At 39.8% G+C, this 19895-nt stretch overlaps 1 protein-coding gene across 1 annotated transcript in view; it reads left to right on the top strand.

The window, feature by feature from the left end:
* Nucleotides 1-19895, top strand: part of LOC140197991 (glypican-6-like) — a 797317-nt gene that overhangs the window by 450528 nt on the left and 326894 nt on the right. The window contains exon 3 of the mRNA XM_072258749.1: nucleotides 4034-4425. Coding sequence (XP_072114850.1) covers nucleotides 4034-4425 — 392 coding nt within the window. The remainder of the gene's footprint in view (nucleotides 1-4033; nucleotides 4426-19895) is intronic.

Genomic DNA, 19895 nt, shown 5'->3' with positions numbered 1-19895 from the left:
CCTTCCTCTCCTCCCATCTCTTCAATCTGGCCTCTTTCCCCTTCCTCTCCAACTCTGATGAAGGGTCTCAACCTGAAACTTCGACTAAGTTGATGCTGCCTAACCTGCTCAGTTCCTCCAGCATTTTGTGTGTGCTGCTTGGATTTCCAGCATCTGCAGATTTTCTCTTGTTCGAAATTTGATTTAAATTTCCTTTTCAGGCTAATTGAACCAAGTGATTTAAAGCATAATAGTAGGATGAATGCTGAGTTATAACAAAATGCATATTCTCCTCTTTGATATAGATGTTAATTGAATGTAATATGTTTTAAATAACTGCTTCCAATGTTTGTGCTTCTGCTGATCTCCAACTGCATTTACTTGAGTAATAATTTCTGATAATATGAAAAGTGCTCATGTTAGTTGCTGTATTTCAAGAGAATGCGAAGTATCTACAGCCAGAGTCTTTGTTTTCCACAGTGACTGATTTGACGATGGAAGTTACTTGATTTAACCATAAATTCATTTCACATGATACAGTCCTTTTGCACATTTGATAAGCACTGGGCAAGCTTATAGCACTCTCAAAGGTCATTCTTCCTATTTAATTCCTCCACTTGTCACTATTGGAGTGGAGGAATTCAATAGGGAGCGGGTCTGGTTTGGAGGTGTGACCTCCAGAGTTGGATTCAGGCAAAGTGTGGGGGGTGGGGCAAGGTGGTGTCAAAGATTGATGGTGGTTAGTGGTGATTTGACCCTTTGAGCTTTTATCTGCAGTGTTTCGCCAGTGTTTTAGTCTGTGTTTTAACCATGTGGGTCTCACGTGCTTTATGAAGCCCTGCATGTTTGTGAACAGTCTCTGCTTGTGTAAATGGAGGTAATGTAAAAGCATGCAGGCATGCTTCACAGGCCATGGTCCATTCTGCATATCCAGGCACCCCCACAGCATGAGAACATTGAAGGAAAGTTACAGATTTTGCCATCAATTCTCTAAGCCCTACTTTCTTTAATGAAAACTTGTACACAGATTTGTATGTTACAGGGGAACAATGTGCTGTGCAGTAGAAAACCAGGGCATGTTGTTTCCATTAGAGTGAGAAACATAATTTAATTTAAATTTTTATTATCTTCCAAGTAGATAATTTAGATTGTTTATAGATCATCCTGTGTAGTTTGTTGCCAGAGTTTCACATAGGGGGCTTTGCTTCATTAAGTTCACACTTCAATAAAATTGAGAAAAGTCATAGACAACAACATCTGCGAAAGATCCCTGAATCCCAGCAAACATTCCGCACTGTTGGATGTGACAACAGGGAGTGGTTTAGAGCTTAGTTTGAAACGTTAAGGCAAATATCAATAAATTCTGACATTTAGTGCAAACAAGTATTTATAAATTAAAGGGTCTCAGATAACTAAATGATCCATAGGCTTAAAAATGCAATTCTTAGTCAAGGATTTATAGATTTTCTGGCTTTTGTACCTGTCATACTAAATTGAATTTTTGTTGAAATATACACAAGTTTATTGTAAGGCAGCTGCAGTCTCCTATTTTCCCAAGGATCCCACACTCCAATGTTGGGTGATCTGAGGCAGAATGTTTTAATGTTTTACTGCCTTCTTTCCTAATTGTCTGAACACCATCTGCTCCCATCCAAAGTGTTTTTTTTCTGCATTAAATTTTCTATGAAGACCAAGTAGTATGGCAGGGCCCTACTGAATGGAATATTGCCTGTCAGTGAGGTCAGGCTCATCATTCTCAACACCAGGAACAAGCAGTAAATACTTCGGCATGTATTGACACATGGCATTTACATACGCCACCTCTAGGGCCAGCTTGATGCAGCCACTTATAAAGGTGGCCATTAGGTTGAGGATTACGTTGGGTACATTCTGCCTTTACCTCCATGAGCCCCACACCCTCGCTGGAGATCTGTACAGCACAGCCCAACAGACATGATCTATTCTGGATCTCCAGATGGAAAGGAAGTTGACTTGAGCGACTGCTATGCAGCAGGAGCAAGGTATGGGCCACAGCTGTGCTATGTACAGTAACAGTAAGAGCACCTTGCCCCCGATAACTAGGTTCTTGCCTGCCATCAAGTGAGATCATTGCTTCTATAGTCCCATTTTCTAATTCAGCCTGCCCACCTGCACCAAACAACTCTTGCCTACAGACCAGATTCCCCACACCTCTGGGTATTCAGACTTCACATTGAAAGGAATATAGGCTCATCCAGCAATTGCCAAAGGACATGACATACCTCTTGCTGTGATTGACTCTGGCTCCCAAGGTCAAACTGATCAATATCCACTGATCAGTCTGTGGTCTCACCATGAGTCTGAGCAGATGGCAATGAAGTCATCCATGCAATCTTCCACAAGTGTGCCAGCTCCCAAGCCTGGCAAGAGCACAGCTGTCTCCATTCAAATGAGGAGACATTGCTTCCCCGTAGAAAGGTGATATTTAGAGCTTATTGTTTAAATTCAGTTTTAATGATCTTAATTGGTTTTTAATTTATGGGTGTGTCTATATAAATTCATCAGACATCAGGACTTACCTTGCTCCAGCTGCTGCTTGCCTCCACCATGCCTCACCTTCACCTCCTCATCCTCCCACCTCCACTCACCCAGCCTTGCCTCTACACTTCTCCATTATTGGTGGTGATTGTTATTAATAAAGTGTCATTAATAAAGTGTTCAGTAGTTTTCTTTGATTTGCCTTTTGCCACCAGTAAGTAGTCACTGGGCATCACCAGTGCCATTTTACACCATCTTAAACTTTCTGTAAGTGCTGACATGCTTGTTATGCTGAATCATTCTTAGTGATTCAGGCAGGAAATGGGATTCCATCCAAACTTGTCAGCTCTTAGAAGATAATGGAGAATGTGAGGATCACAATTAGCTTATCTTTCTACTGTAAGAAAAGTATTTCCAATGGCAAGAGTGGTATTATCACAAAAACTGTTTTAAAAATGGTAGTTTAGATTACAGTAGCATCCTCTCATCAGAATGTCCAGCTTCAACTGGACTTAGATAAAGCAAACAATGTTCAGTAATTGAAATAGTCACTAGCTCAATCAAATGAATAAGGATGCAGTACAGAAAGTTAAACTTTACCCTGGAAAGACTGGTAGCCTTATTGTTAACCATCTTAAAGTATTCTCTGAGGAATGAACTGCCCCCTGCAGTTCATTTATTTTATCTGTAACTTTAGGTCTGCATTGTTTGATCCAAATGGAATGTCAAAATGGTTGTGGTTATCCACAAGAAAGACCTTGGTAACCACACTCAATATTCCACTGATGTTAACATCAGTGCTTAGTGAAACTGCGTCAGGAATTATCACCTGATCTGTGCAACAATTTGCTGCTCATCTGGTTTTAAGAATATTTCTTGGAAACCGACTATCAGCCTATGCAATTTACTGCAGCTAACTAAGCTATTGGGATGTCTTTGGGATTTGGAAGGAAACTGGGCACCTGGAGGGAGGCATACAGTCACAGGGAATAGGTGGTTAAGATCAAACCTGATTCTTTGGAGTTATGAGCCACTTTGCACTGTTTATGCACATATACAAAGCACTGTCCGTAAAGTGATCAAAACAGATCCCTCCTCTTAGACATGTCCTGATCACTGGTAAATGCTGTTACCATCGTTAGCTCATAAACAGAAACTGATAATGCAAGAGCCATAATAATGAATGTCAGCTACCTTAGGTTTCATTTCATGCTGGTCTGCCATCACAATAACCTTCACATCACACGATTAAAACCATCTCGTGAGTCATACCATAGATATTAAAGAAAGCTTTTGATGTTATCATCCTCAAACAAGGCATGTACCTGAGAAAATAGATTCTGTACGGTACTTTTCATTGTTGAAGAGTTTTAAATGGGCTTGTTGTTTTAACTGATGCCCTTGTGATTAGTTTATAGCATGAATTCAAACATGAATTTTCAAATGATTGATATTTTAATACTTCATATATTGATATTTGATTAAGACATAAGTTTTTATATGGATATCTAATTCCTTTCTGTCCTTATTTTTGCAGAGTTTTTCAGAGAACTTTTGGAAAATTCAGAGAAGTCACTGAATGACATGTTTATACGGACATATGGCCAATTATACATGCAAAATTCTGAAGTGTTTCAAGATCTTTTCACTGAACTAAAGCGGTACTACACAGGTGGCAATGTAAATCTGGAAGAAATGCTCAATGATTTTTGGGCCCATTTACTGGAACGGATGTTCCAGCTAGTAAATCCCCAATACCATTTCACAGAGGACTACCTCGAATGCATCAGCAAGTATACTGACCAACTCAAGCCATTTGGAGACGTGCCTCGAAAGCTGAAAATACAGGTGACAAGGGCTTTTATTGCAGCTCGGACCTTTGTACAGGGTTTGACTGTTGGCAGGGAAGTTGCCAACAGAGTATCAAAGGTAAGAGATATATTCCTCTTATTCACTACTGCACGTACCATTCACAATACCTAAGCAACTGGTGCACAATGAATGCTGCCATAATACTGTTAAGCAGGAATTTCGAAGTGTATACATTTAAACTGTTACTATACGAATACACATTTTGGTATAGATAAAAGAAAATCGAAAGATGGGTAGGACAGCACCAGGTCAGATTATACCAAGACATGAAATTTGAAAATAGGTTTCAGGCTATTGAGCTCAATCAGTCCATTGGCAAGCCTCCATGTAGTTAGATTTCTGGTATCGCACTTTTTCATCCTCCTACAGTGTAGGAAGTTAAATGAAGATTCTCTGCTTAATGTGAGAGATCAACCAGTATTTCTCCATATTCACTAAATTGATCAATATTAAATTTTCAATGTAGAGACTGATAATATTGAATCTTGTGTTAACATGATAAATCAGTATATAAAAGTAAGCAATCCTTTATGATTAAAGTTGTTTTCCACTGTGAAATTTTTTCCCTAAAAAGATGGATCCTTTCCTCTTCCTGTCTGTCGAAGCTTCCGTTAATTAACAGTCATGCCTTTTCAGTAAAAAAAAAGGAGAAAGACAAGGATGGCAACTGCATCTCCTTTCTGGAGGTTTCCTTTCACAGTTGACCATTTAAACCCATGAAGGAATTGCGCAGAATCTAATGAATGTTGAATTTACTTTTACTGTCTGCCCAGGGAAGATGTGAGGTCACCTGACTAACTGGCATGACAAATTTATCTTTTTTTTGTTTATAGTATACAAAGATTGTTGGCTTTGTACGGTGGAAGTATTTTGATTTTTTGCATTTCTTTTAAATAAAATTAGCTAAAATGTAAAAATAAATCTCCCTCTGATGGTGTCTTCTCAAATAAATAATTCCCCTGATAGAAGGAATGCAAAGAGGGATGGTGTGAAGTCTATTGTTTCTCTATATTTGGGTACTTTGTCTCTTCCAGTCGGCCTGGTGTGATTCCATAGTGCTGAGGAATGATTGTTATCAATTGCTCAACGGTCCCTGTCCAGAGTGCTTCCCTGTAGTTTCAGAATGTCAACAAACCTAGCTAGAAACTCTATACAAACGCAAGTACAAGACAAAAAGCAAAGAACAACTTATCTGTCAACAAGTAAAACAGGCTCTTGGGATAATAATATAAAATTGAGTCTGTCTTGAAAGAGAGATTGCCATTTGGTGAGACCAAATGTGGAAATCAGGTAATCAAAAAAATATATTGCATTTGCTCTCCATTGCGGTTCACTTCCCAGCTGGATGGCAAGCAGAATTTTGTGTTTCATTTTTTTCCTGCTACCTTCTATGAACTTATTTCTAATCTGAAGTCAAAGGAGCGTATCAACAACCTTGCTTACAATGGGAGATAAAACAGTGGAGTTGTAGTTCAATGTATTTCAACACGTTTCTCAATTAGGCTGACAATGATTTTTTTATAAAATTTCTGTCAATATATTGAAAATTAATCTAAAATATGTCAGTTTTTCTGCTAAATACGTGATAAATGTGTTGATCAGCTACATACATTTTAATTGGATTACAGAGGGTAATTCTCTTCTGTAATCTTGCCCGAGGTTTAATAGATTCAGAACAAAGGACAACATAAAATATAGGTGGGTGAGAATTGGCATAGGAGGTGTCATAGACTCATTTAACGTTGTGGAAATGTTATGTTATAGCACCGAAAGTGGCTATTCAGCCCCTTGAATTTAGGGCAATTTCATCAAACCCATTTATCCTTTTTTACCCCATAACCACCAAATTATTCTCCCTCCAGTGGTTATTGACATAAAAGTGTTGTTAATTGTTAAAAAAAATACATAAACCTTCATCTAAGGTTTTACAAAAGCTTACCATTAAATTGGCGGAGGGTTAAATTGAGCAACTTATCAAGAGCACAGCGTACATCGGGCCCTTAGCGTTGTTAATGATCCCTCCCCTCTTTGACTCCCTATATGAGGCAGGAGGTAATGTAGCAAGAGGCCAAGAACTGTTAGGATGGGAAACAGCTTCTTCTCTCAGACTGTGAGACAACTGAGCAACCTGCCACCACCCAGGCCCCATCAGGATGAAGTGCCAGTAGCATTATTGTGTTTACTTTTGGACTTGCATTGTAAATGCACCTTATTATTTATTAATTTATTTGTGCTAACATTACCGTATGTGTGAGTTTTAAGTACTATGTTGTACACCTTGGTCCAGAGGAATGTCGGCGATATACATGGGTATATAACAGTAAACTGAACTTGAACTTCATGTGACTGTACTTTCATGTCCAGAATGAAGATGGGAGGCTAGATTCATTGTAACACATATATTTGATGTGTGATGAATAGGGTTGCCAACTGTCCCGTATTAGCCAGGACATCCCATATATTGGGCTAAATTGGTTTGTCCCATATGGGACCGCCCTTGTCCCATATTTCTCCCGCTAAGGTAGAGCGTTCCTATGAAACCTTTCGTGCCGAAATGGCGTGAAGTGAAGAAGCGATTACCATTAATTTATATGGGAAAAATTTTTGAGCATTCCCAGACCCAAAAAATAACCTACCAAATCATACCAAATAACACATAAAACCTAAAATAACACTAACATATAGTAAAAACAGGAATGATATGATAAATACACAGCCTATCTAAAGTAAAAATAATGTATGTACAGTGTAGTCGGGAAGGTTAAGCCAAAACTGATTGTAGAAAAAAATCGGCACGTACACGCGTGCACATGTCATGTATGTGCATGTCACGCATGTGCACACAGGTGCCCGCACAAGGCTTCATGGTCATGGTAGTCTTTCTCGGGGTAAACCCAAGTGTCCTGTATTTGACCCTTGGGAGTGAGAAAGTTGGCAACCCTAGTGATGAAGGCTCCTGATGTACTGTCCTGATGAAGGGTTTAGGCCTGAAACATTGATTCTTTATTCCTTGTCATAGATGCTGCCTGACTTGCTGAGTTCCTCCAGAATTTTCTATGTGTTCCTCTGGATTAGCAGCATCTGCATAATCTCTAGTTTTATGCTAGATTCACTGTTTTCATCCCCTTGGCAGACAAGGAACTCTAGAATATGCCAGTGCATGCATTGCAGCTAACCAGCAGCTATTGGCGAGATAGCAGCACTTTCTTTTGAGTGATACTGTACAACTAGTACAAGTAACTTAATTGTGTCTGTAGTTATAACAATCCAGTTTCGATAATAGTACTATTTCTAATTATTTGCAATAATATTCCCTTTTTTCTTTGCATATTGTTGTCATATTAAAATATTTAACTTCGATAACCTATTTTAAAACTTACTCTGCTATTGTATCTTACTTTTAACATTGTAGACTTGAATATTCCTATGCAAGTATGTTGTGTTGTGCTTGTTATTAGTGTCAGAGACTACTGTGATTTATATAATTGTAGTGGTAGTTGTTGTTGGTACTGCTGCCCTCTGTTTGAGGTATAGGCTGGAGGTAAGTTTTGCTCCGCTTTATTTGCTTCTTCATTTCAATCACAATGGTATATAACCCGGGAATCTCAATTTTAGTAATGCCTTGGGTATTAAGATGTGAAGTTTGAATCCCCTTCAGCATTTAATGTATGATTGGGACAATACACATTCTATTCATCAAATCCTCTGAGTGCTTCAGCAAAAAGGAAATGAGGCACAGAGAATATAAACAAGTGGGATTTGCTCCTTTTGTACACTGAGCCCTGTATGTGTGATGCTTTATTGATTATATCAGCCTGGCTTACTCCAACATTACCAAAATTTTCACGTCCATTTGCAACCAAATGTTTGGTTGTGTCCTCAACAGGGGTTTTATTGTCTCTAAAGTTAAATATCCATTTATCCCATCATTCCGATTTAAATTTATTTTGTGTCCCCCCCTCATATTATTTCCTTCCCATTAGCTTCTTTTGTAATACTGAGTTATTATTTCAACCATTTTTTCTTATTACCTGCAAGTTATCCTGTTCCTAATGAAATGATATTCATTTACTTATGCCTTGTTGAATACTTTCCAATTTATTTAATGTTTGTTGTTCCCCTGTGGCTGTTCCCCTTCAATGGTAAGTATATCACTTTGGAAACTGTTGAGGGGTGGGATTTGGGGGCTACCAGAGGGAAACTGCAATGACCAGGTCCCTGGCACCGAGTCTGGTCCTGTGGTGCAGAAGGGAAGTGGGGAGAAGAGGACTGCAGTAGTGATAGGGGATTAGAGCAATAGAGATGAGATTCTGTGGAAGCAATACAGACACCCAGATGGTATGTCACCTCCCAGGTGCCAGGGTCATGATGTACCGGTACAGGTCCACAGCATTCTGAAGGGAGAGGGTGAGCAGCCAGAAGTCTGGCTATGTGTTGGCACCAATGATGTAGGTTGGAAAGGCAAGGAGGTCTTGAAGAATGAATTTGGGGAGCTAGGTAGAAAGCAGAAAAGCAGGTCCTCCTGGGTAGTAATCTCTGGATTGCTGCCTGTGCCACGCACCACTCAGGGTTAAGGATACGATGACTTGGCAGATGAATGCATGACTGTGGAACTGGGGCAAGGGGCAGGGTTTCAGGTTTCTCAACCATTGGGATCTCTTGTGGGGAAGGCATGACCTGTACGAAAGTGACGAGTTACACCCGAACCTGAGGGGTGCCAATATCCTTGAAGGCAGGTTTGCTAGAACTGTTGGGGAGGGCTTAAACTGATTGAGCAGAGGGATGGACCTATGAGTGATAGGGGTGCGGATGGGGCAGTTGGTATACAAGCAGGGGCAGTTGGTATACAAGCAGAGGCAGTGTGGTAGTGAAACTTAACAGGAAGGACAGGCAGATGATAGGGCAAAAATGCACTCAGTGAAATGAGCTGCAATGTAATTGTGGAGAAAATTGAAAAGGGTGACGAATATAGGACTGAAAGTGAGATAATTGAATGCATGCATTATATGAAATAAGGTAGGTGATCTTGTAGTGTCGTTAGAGATTGGCAGATATGACATTGTGGGCATCGCTAAGTCATGGCTGAAAGAAGATCGTAGTTGGGAGCTTTAACATCCAGGTATACATATTGTGTTGAAAGGGCAGGCAGGTAGACAGTGGAGGTTGCATGGCTGTGTTGGTAATAATTAAATCAAACCCTTAGGAAAAGGTGACATCAGATCGGAAGATGTAGCATTGTTGTGGGTAGAATTATGGAACTGCAAGGGTAAAATGACCCTGTTGGGAGTTATATACCGGGCACTGAACAGTAGCCAGCGTGTGGGCTACAAATTACAATGGGAGATAGAAAATGCATGTTCAAAGGGCATTGTTACAATAGTCATGGGGGATTTTGATAATTGAGAAAATCAGGTTGTTGCTGATTTTGAAACCTAAGAGAGAATTTGTAGATGGCTTTTTAGAGCAGCTTCTGGTTGGGCCCACTAGAGGACCAGCTTTTCTGGATTGGGTGTTGTGTAATGAACTGGATTCATGAGGGGCCCTAACAAAGCAGTGATCACAATGTGATTGAATTCACTCTGCAATTTGAGAGGGAGGAACTAAATCAGATGTCTCAATATTCAGAGGATGCAAAGTACGTTTATTATCAAAGTATCTATGCAGTATACAAGTCTGAGATTCGTCTTCCCCACAGGCAGCCACGAAACAAAGAAAACCAGGGAACCTGTTCAAAGAAAAAGCAGCATGCCTACTCAGACGCAAAAAAAAACAAGTTGTGCTAAGGAAGAATGAGTGAAAACCTCGAAAATAAAACACAAAATCAGAGTCCATATTCAGTTCAGCTCAGCTGCCATTCACGTGATTTGCTTTTTGTGCAACGGGCGGGTGTATGTTTTTGTTGCTGGTTGCATGTTTTTTTTTGTGTGGGAGTGTTTTTTTTCTTTGAATGGATTTATGGCTTTCTTTGTTCCATGGCTGTCTGTGGATAAGATGGATCTCAGCATATATATTTTGATAATAAATGTAATTTGAATCTTTTAAATTTTGATACATTTTACTTTAGCTTCTCCCTTGCAATTTGCAGGGTAAGTTCAATATTACAGTGGAGTAAAGGGAATTACAGAGGGATGGTAGAGGAGCTGGCCAAAGTTGAATAGAAGGGGACACTGGCAGGGAGGGTAGCGGAGCAGCAATGTCTGTCGTTTCTGGGAGTAATTCAGAAGGCACAGAATAGATACATCTAAAGGCAAAGAGACACAACCATGGCTTACAAGGGAAGTCAAAGCCAACATAAAAACAAAACAGATGGCACATAATGGGAAGGTAGAGAATAGGGAGGCTTTTAAAAACCAACAAAAGGCAACTAAAAAGCCATGAGGAGGGAAAATGTAAAATATGAAGCTAAGCTTGCCAATAACATCTAAGAGGATACCAGAAGTTTTTTTTTCAAATATGTAAAGGGTAAAAGAGAGGCATCAGTAGATATCGGACAGCTGAAAAATAACGCTGGAGAGGTAGAAATGGGGACAAGGAAATGGTGGATGAACTGAATAAGTACTGTGCTTCAGTCTTCACTTTGGAAGACACTAGCAGTATGTCAGATGTTCAAGTGTCAGGGGGCAGAGGTGAGTGTATTTGTTATTACTAGGGAGAAAGTACTTGGGAAGCTGATAGGTCTGAAGGTAAAGAAATCACCTGGACCAGATGGACTACACCCCAGGGTTCTGAATGAGGTAGCTGAAGAGATTGTGGAGGCATTTGTAATGATCTTTCAAGAGTCATTAGATTTGGCCATCGTTCCAGTGGATTGGAAAATTGCGAATGTCACTCCACTCTTCAGGAAGGAAGGGAGGTAAAAGAAAGGAAATGATAGGCCAGTTAGTCTGACCTCAGTGGTTGGGAAGATGTTGGAGTCAAGTGTTATAAAGATGAGGTTTTGGGGTACTTGAAAGTACGTGGTAAAATGTCTGCATGGTTTTCTTAAGGGAAAATCTTGTCTGACATATCTATTGGAATTCTTTGAGGAAATAACAAGCAGGATAGGCCTTTGACAAGTTGCCACACCTGAGGTTGCTTAGCAAGTTAAGAGCCACAGTTTTATAGGAAAGATACAAGCATGTATAAAGCATTGGCTGATTGGCAGGAGGCAAAGAGTGGAAGTAAAGGGAGCCTTCTTTGGTTGGCTGCTGGTGACTAGTAATGTTCCACAGGGGTCAGTGTTGGGACCACTTCTTTTAAAGTTGTATGGCAATGATTTGGATGTCAGAATAGACAGCCTTGCGGCTTTGAGGACAATACAAAGACAGGTGGAGGGGCAAATAATGTTGAGGATGCAGAAGGACTTAGACAGACTGGGAAAATGAACAAAGTGGTAGATGGGAATATAGTGTCGGGAAGAGTATGGTCATGCACTTTAGTAGACTATTTTCTAAACGAGGAGAAAATTTAAATATCAGAGGTGCAAAGCGACTTGGGAGTACTCATGCAGGATTCCCTAAAGGTTCATTTGCAGTTTGAACCGGTGATGAGGAAGGCAAATGCAATGTTAGCATTCATTTTGAGGGGACTGTAATTTAAAAACAAGGTATAAGGCATTGGTGAGGCCTTACTTGGAGTATTTTGAGCAGTTTTTGACCCCTTATCTAAGGAAAGATGTACTGACATTGGAGAGGATTAAATGGAGCTCAGGAAAATGATACCGGGGTTGAAAGGTGTTTCATATGTGGCGCGTTTGATGGCCTGGGTCTGGACTCACTGGCATTTAGAAGAATGAAGGATCTCATTGAAAGCTATCGAATGTTGAAAAGCCTCAATAGAGTGGATGTTTCCTTTAGTGGAAGAGTCTGAAACCGGAGGGCACAGCCTCAGAATAGAGAGACAGCCATTTAGAATGGAGATGAGAGGGAATTCCTTTAGTTAGAGGGTTGTGAATCTGTAGAATTTGTTGCCACAGGCGGCTGTGGAGGCCAGGTGTATTTAAAGTGGAGAATGCTAGATTCTTGATAAATTGGGGCGTGAAAGGTTATGGGGAGAAGGCAGGAGAATAGGGTTGCGAGGGAACTGGATCAGCCATGATCAACTAGTGGAGCAGACTTGATGGGCTGAATGGCTTAATTCTGCTCCATTGTCTTATGGTCTTATTATAATTTAGTTTCTACATTCCTCTTTGGTCCCTGTGATTTTTATTGCCTAGAAATATGTTGGCACTGATTAGTAAATGAAAAGCTTGTTGGGTGGTACCTTAAAATTATTTTAGTTGAGGGCCTAACTGGTAAAATCTCAATACATTTGGTGCTTCTGGCTGGTCTTTTTGCAGATCCCTCATCTGCTATGCCATTGAGACATCAGAGAGAACCAGTAGTCATGGGTCAGTTGTGGGTTGGGACCAGAGCCTGGGACAGATCTGATAATTAGTTATTGATCAGGTGATCAAAAATTGATTGGAGGCTTACACCAATTAAATGTTGGGTTCCCTTGGTGCATAAAGAGACGTTTTATAGTTTGTAATTTGGAATGTACATCTGCAATAGCTTCCTCATAGTGGAAACATTTTGGCAAAATTTCACGTCTGGTGAACAGGACCTGAATGATGAAATAGCTCCTTGATATATTATTCTAAACAACATTCTCCGGTTTCTAATATCTTTCTCGCTAAATTAACATAATTGCTTGCTATAAAAAACATCTGGCAGTCAGTTAATATGTTTCTTATAAATGTATAGCGAATGTACAGAGAACGTATAATGCACAGAGAGTGCATAAAGAACATATAATATAATGTATAGCGGATGTTCTCTATACATTATGTAACATATAATATATGTTATTTTAATTTCCTCGGTTTTGGGAGCCCTCTTGCAATGTGAGCTAAAGTTTCCCGGTTGAACTTGGGTATGACATTGAAGGCAGCACTATGTAATTGGAACTTGTTGACTTGATACTGCAAAACAGAGTTCGGACATATTTTCAAATTTCACAAATTTTCAAGGAATATTTAATTCCTTGCAAGTAGTCTGGTTGACAATGTACTTTTTATTCTAAAGCCATGGAGCAACAGTGAAATATGTTTATGTAGTTGCATAGTAATCACTGGGAGCAGTTATAATTTAGAAACAGGATATGTTTCTAGCCATCTGCTGCACTGTGCTATGAATTCACCTCCACACCCCTTCCAGTCTCCAAGCTGGGTGAAATTCAATACAAACGAGCTACAATAGGGCAATGGATGAGCAGTTGAATTTGCCCAAAGGCAAATTTATAGTGATTCTAGTGCCTGTCAGTTCCAGCATCTCAAGATGAGGCTTTTCATTCCATAACTAAGAAGATGTCCTCCTTCTTCAATGAAAGGGGCTTCCTTTCCTCCACCATAATGCTCCCCTCACCCACATCTCTTCCATTTCATGCATGTCTGCCCTCACTCCATCCTCCCACCATCCTTCCAGTGATAGAGTTCCTCTTGTCCTTACCTTCCACCCAACCAGCCTCTGCATCCAGCCCATAATTCTCCATAGCGTCCACTATATCCAATGGGATCCCACCACCACACAACATCTCCTCCCCCCACCTTTTGCTTTCCACAGAGATCGCTCCCTAGGTGACTCCCTTGTCCATTGATCCCTTCCCACTGATCCCCCTCTCGGCGCTTTTCCTTGCAAGCAGAACAAGTGCTGCACCTGCCCCAACACCTCCTCCCTCACTGCCATTCAAGGCCCCAAACAGTCCTTTCAGGTGGGGCAACGCTTCACCTGTGAATCTGTTGGTGTCATATACTGTGTTAGGTGCGGCTGTGTGGCCTCCAGTATATCTGTGAGACCCAACATAGATTGGGAGACCTCTTCACTGAGCATCTCCCACCAGAAAAAGTGGGATCTCCCAGTGGCCACCCATTGTAATTGCACTTCCCACTCCCATTCTGACATGTCAGCCCATGACCTCCTCTACTGCAGCAATGAGGCCACACTCTCGTTGGAGGAGCAACACCTTATATTCCACCTGAGTAGCCTCAAACCTGATGGTATGAACATGGATTTCTTGAACGTCCAGTAATGCTCCCCTTTCAATAGGTCCAATTTAATGTCAGAGAAATGTATACAATATACATCCTGAAATTCATTTTCTTTGCAAACATCCACAAAAACAGAGAGTGCCTCAAAGAATGAATGACAGTTAAATGTTAGAACCCCAAAGCCCCGTTTCCAGCTCCCCATCCCATGCATAAGCAACAGCAATGTGACGATCCCCTCCCCCACCAGCAAAAAGGCATCTGCACCCACCACCAAGCACTCAAAGCATCAATATGCTTTGCTTTTAGTTTAGTTGCACGGTGGGGTTTTTTTGGGGGTTTTTTTTGGGGTTTTTTTCCTTTTCTCTATTGATATATATATATAAATTAGTATACTATTATTTTACCATATTATTTTATGTTTAAATTGTACTGTTTGTATCAATTTTTTCTTCTGTATTAATATCTCCTGTAATTTCTAACAGTGTATTAGTGCCTTTATAGTTTACCCTTTGTATACTTATTCAATAAAAAGATTTAAAAAGAAAGAAAGCATCAATAAAGACAGACTTGTCGTACCCCAAAGACTACTCGTTCACCCAATAATTCAACATACCACAGACTCTCTCTCTCTCTCCTTTATAAGGGAAAAAGAGGTGCCCCCGTTTCACAGCGAGAGGGGAGACATAACAAACAAATCACTGATCTATGGTGTTAAAAGTCTGTTGCGTCACTTTTTCCGAGCTCTTTGCCCAAAGACCTTGGGTCTCCAGGCACACAGTCTGCAGCCAGCTTGCTGCTTTCGACCTTCCGTGTACTCCCACGACACATCAGGCAGTGGCACTGACCTCAAATCTGCCCACCTCCAAAGCCGTGAAAATCCAGCATCCTGAAGGTACGCTAGTCTTCTGGGCCATGTCCTTGGCATATCGAAAAACGACCAGTTGGTGAGATCCTGGGAGCGCGTTCCATTCCTGCAAAGAACCGAAGTTAACTCTTGGTCAGAGATTTCAAAAGAACCCTGAAAAGAAATAAAAAGAGATATTAAAGACAGAAATAGAGCTGTTTCTGAAGATGCAAGCAAAGGAACCGCCATCATCCTAAGCTCTGCCCTCAAATCTGTCGCCATTCCCATCTCACTCTCTCACTTTACATCCTAACCTGCCCATCACCTCCTTCTGCTGCTCTCTTTCTTCCATGGCCTTCTGTCCTGTCCTATCAGATTCCCCCTTCTCCAACCCTTTATCTCTTTCTCCAATCAATTTCTCACCACCCCTCCTCTTCTCCCAGTTTCTCCTATAACCTACTACCTTGTATTTCTTCCTCCCCTCCCCTACCTTCTTACTCTGACTTTTCATCTATTTCCTTCAGTCCTGATGAAGGGTCTCTTTTCCATTGATGCTGCCTGACCTGCTGAGTTCCTCCAGCATTATGTGTTTGTTTCCAATACCCTTTGTTTCTGTTCATCACAGGTTAAATCTAAATCTGAGAATTCGTAAATTTAGGCATCCCTAGCTACTGCTGGTTTTACATATGCAATAACCAGTAGGTATTTAAACATTAAGTGTGTTTAGAATCAAAATAAAGTAAGCAATTCTGCTTTGCAAGTTTACAATTAAATTCTGAAGTTATTACAGCAAGTTACATTAGGCAGAGTGAAACTTCTAAAATTCCTAAATATAGTTTTCTCAATAATCTATATAAGAATCAATTTAAGAAAGGCAGTTGCTTATAGAGTGGAATTTGATTATGGTGATTGAAAGATCAAATCACCCAACTCTGGAACTTTGAGCAGGCATTTATGGTTGTAGATAGTTCTACACCAGATCATAATTTTTGCATGAGAACTACATGGGAGTACCAAATTCCCTGTGCTCTATCTCTTTGCTTGTAAAATTAGGTCATCAGATCAATTTGCCTTATACACCAGGGTGCAATGAAAGTGTTGGTGGCACAAAGCTCACAGAGTAAAGAATATTCAGTACATGGTAATGATAAGTGCAGCAGTGAGTAAAATAGCAAGTGTAAAACAGCAGAATAGAGCAGAAAAAGAGATTGTAATGTAAAACAGCAGAATGGTGTATAGATTGCAATACAAAGAGATTGTAATGTAACACAGCAGAACAGTGTGTAAATTGTAAGCAAAGAGAAACACTAAAGTGACAAAAATTGAGTTAATGAGAGAATTGTATTTAATTGTATGAGGAAGTAGCAGATCCACTGGAAGGGTGTGTGAAAGAGGTGATTAGTTCAGGAGTTTGATAGCATGGTGGAAGTAGGTAAGGAGCATACCATTTTGTAAGCAGGTCCCAGTCGAAAGTTGTGAATCCCACACAGGTAATTACCCTCATTTACATTCCTCACTTTGAACCTGATGAATGGTCTCGGCCCAAGTCGTCAACTGTACACTTTTCCATAGATTCTGGCTGGCCTGCTGAGTTCCTCCAGCATTTTGTGTGTGTTGCTTGGACTTCCAGCATCTGCAGAATTTCTCTTGTTTGCGTTCTCTCATGAACACTTTTGCAACATCCCTTCCCCCCGCCACTGAACTTTTCCTCTTCCCTTAATCTCTCATCAATCTCTGACCATGCTCGCCACCTCTGATTCCCCAAGTCGCCACTTGTTAATTCTACCCTTCATGGTCTGGCTTTAATGCCTGAGATGAAGTCCTAATCCAACCCCAGATCAAATGCCAGCCTTTTTCTCTCATGATCTTCCAACTTGGACATGGTCCCAAAGACAGACCTCCTTTGTATCTACTGCAATGGCACAAGTCGTGAATAATACCTAGTGCCTTGGTTCTTAGGTCTTGATGAAGTTTGCTGTGGTAGTTTTGAGTGAATCAGTGATGCAGCTTGTAGTGCCACTGCCCATAGAGTCAGAGGCCTGAATTCAGTGGTGATCTTGAGTATTATCTGTAGGGATTCTCCTTGAGCTTCCACTCCCTCCCATATCCTAAAAACGTGTGGATTGGACTTTGCAGGTGAGAGGTAGAGTCTTGGGGGAAAGAATGGGAATGTGGAGAGAATAAAAATGGATGAATGCAGGAAAAGCTTAAATGGGTGGTTAATGATCAGCATGAATTTGATTGCTGTAAGGTCCTACTTCCATGTTCTTATCTCTCTATAACCCATGGCTAATCATAATAATAAATTTCTAGGGCAGCATAAAATATTTGTTATTAAATAAAATCAGAAAAGTATCAGGTGACCTGCTGCAACAGAATGTCCCAGATCACCAAGGTCAAGTCGTCGTCACTTTTATTGTCATTTCAACCATAACTGCTGGTACAGTACACAAAAATGAAACAACGTACCTCTAGGACCATGGTGCTACATGAAACAACACAAAACTACATTAGACTATGTGAAACAACACAAAACTACATCAGACCTACACAGGACTACATAAGGTGCACAAAACAGTGCAAGACAGTACAATAATTAATAAACAAGACAATAAGCACAGTAAAGGACAAGTTACAATATGATAATAAATGATGTAAATGTAAATGATGTTTTAGCAGGAATTGAGAAAGAAATGAGCAAAAATTACAAAGGGAGTGGAGTGGTGTTCAGTTGAGAGTGTGTGTGTGTGTGTGTGTGTGTGTATAGGTTGGTGTCAGACTAGACTCTGGGAATTGAGGAGTCTAATGGCTTGGGGGAAGAAACTGTTACACAGTCTGGTCATGAGAGTCCGAATGCTTCAGTACCTTTTGCCAGATGGCAGGAGGGAGAAAAGTTTGTATAAGGGGTGCGTGGAGTGAAAATTAGTCAATGGTGTATCAATATTATGGTTGGATTATTATAGATTTGTGTCCCTCAGTTATTGTACCCTTTATTTGTCATCATAGAGACTTCTTAATTTCCACTAGCTGCACTAGTTGTTAGCTATAATAATTTTTAAAATTCTGTATGAACTGAAGTGCATCCAGGAGGGAGATATTTCCAGATAGTTGGAGTCCAAGTTTAACAAGAGAAAGGGGAATAGTGATGTTGTTGTTAACGCCAGGATTTTGCAAAGAAAATGCCAACCAAGAAGCTCCATTATGTGAAGAGAAGTTCAGATTTTTTTGACTGCTTTGTTTTATATCAGTAAATTATTTTATCTGTGAATGCCACCTTGCTTTTGAGATAATGGTTCATGCTTACAAAGGAGAATTTTTTTTTCTATTTTGGAAATGTTGATATTTTTCACAAGGTATATTTGTGATTACTGCATTTCACTACCCAGACAGTAGTCATGGTGATAAAGAGGTTTGGCAACATGCCAAACTGGTAGGATTTTTTGTTTTGAAATCCAAAGAAGATTGCAGATGCAGGAAATCTGAAATAAAAACAGTAAATTCTGGAAATAGTCACCAGGTTAGTAGTAGAGAGAAAAATAGACCTTGCAGTCAGTAACACTTCATTGGTGTTATTTTGTTCAATGGACAGTAGCTCGTAGGCACATACAGAAACACAAAATTGTAGCATCTTCATGGAAAGAAGGATATCTAAAGTATATATGACTGAGCTAATTTTGAAAAAATATAATAATTGTTTTTCTCCCCATTCTAGTTCACTGTTTCTCATATTGCAAGTTCATAATTTTAAAATGAGTGTTGAATTCCATTTTGAAATGACTTCTCGATTGATTATTGAAATTGCAGAATATATTATAAAATGCAGATGTGAATGCAGTGGATGTCGGTTAATTGGGCCATTGGTTAATTAAGACAGCTGTTTATTTGGGACAACTCCTAAAGAACAAAAATTAAATCGAAAAAATAAACGAGATTTCTTTCATTTCTATGGGACACTATGTCACTTAATTGGGACAAGGGACTGTTGCCAAGCAGTTTCTGACTAGCGTCTCTTGCGTACAATTGCATGGTTGTTAGACACTACACAGTGCTTAGAGCAGTCAGTTTTTAAATAGCGTCAGTTGTGTGTGTGTGTGTTCAAAAAGCAGTGATTTTTGAAACTGATAGTTGACCAGATATAAGACAATTCAGAACTGTTTTGCTCACTAAGCATTCAAACTAGGACATGCCAGGAATAGTTAGGAGTGAAAATGAAATGATTTCACTACTTCAACAAATAAGGAATAATGAAGAATTTGAACGTATCAAAAGTCATCTTAAATGAAAATGAAGGTTTGGACAGTGCAATCATCTAAAGCATTATGTGAAGGCAGTTCATTATCTGCACTAGGTGTGTGCACTGATTTTGTTCATTTATAGTCAAACATAAGAACATGACAGATGAATTCCTCCCTTGATAAATATTAGGAAATAATATTTTTATCGTACAGTACTATAGAGGTAGTGGTAGTGTTTTAATCTGTTCTGTATTTCATTTAAATACTTAGTTAAATGGTAGTTTGTCTTTTTTATACTGTACTTTTCAACTGTTTTCATGAAACTTCAGCTAATTGGGGCAGCCACTTATTTGACCAAAATGTACTGTTTCTGATGTGTTGCAATTAACCAGAATCTGCTGTATATGAATTTAAACCCTACCATGGCAGCTGGGGAAATTAA

Source organism: Mobula birostris, chromosome 5 (assembly GCF_030028105.1).
Source record: "Mobula birostris isolate sMobBir1 chromosome 5, sMobBir1.hap1, whole genome shotgun sequence".
NCBI lineage: Eukaryota > Metazoa > Chordata > Chondrichthyes > Myliobatiformes > Myliobatidae > Mobula > Mobula birostris.
This window is presented reverse-complemented; position numbering and strand designations above follow the sequence as displayed.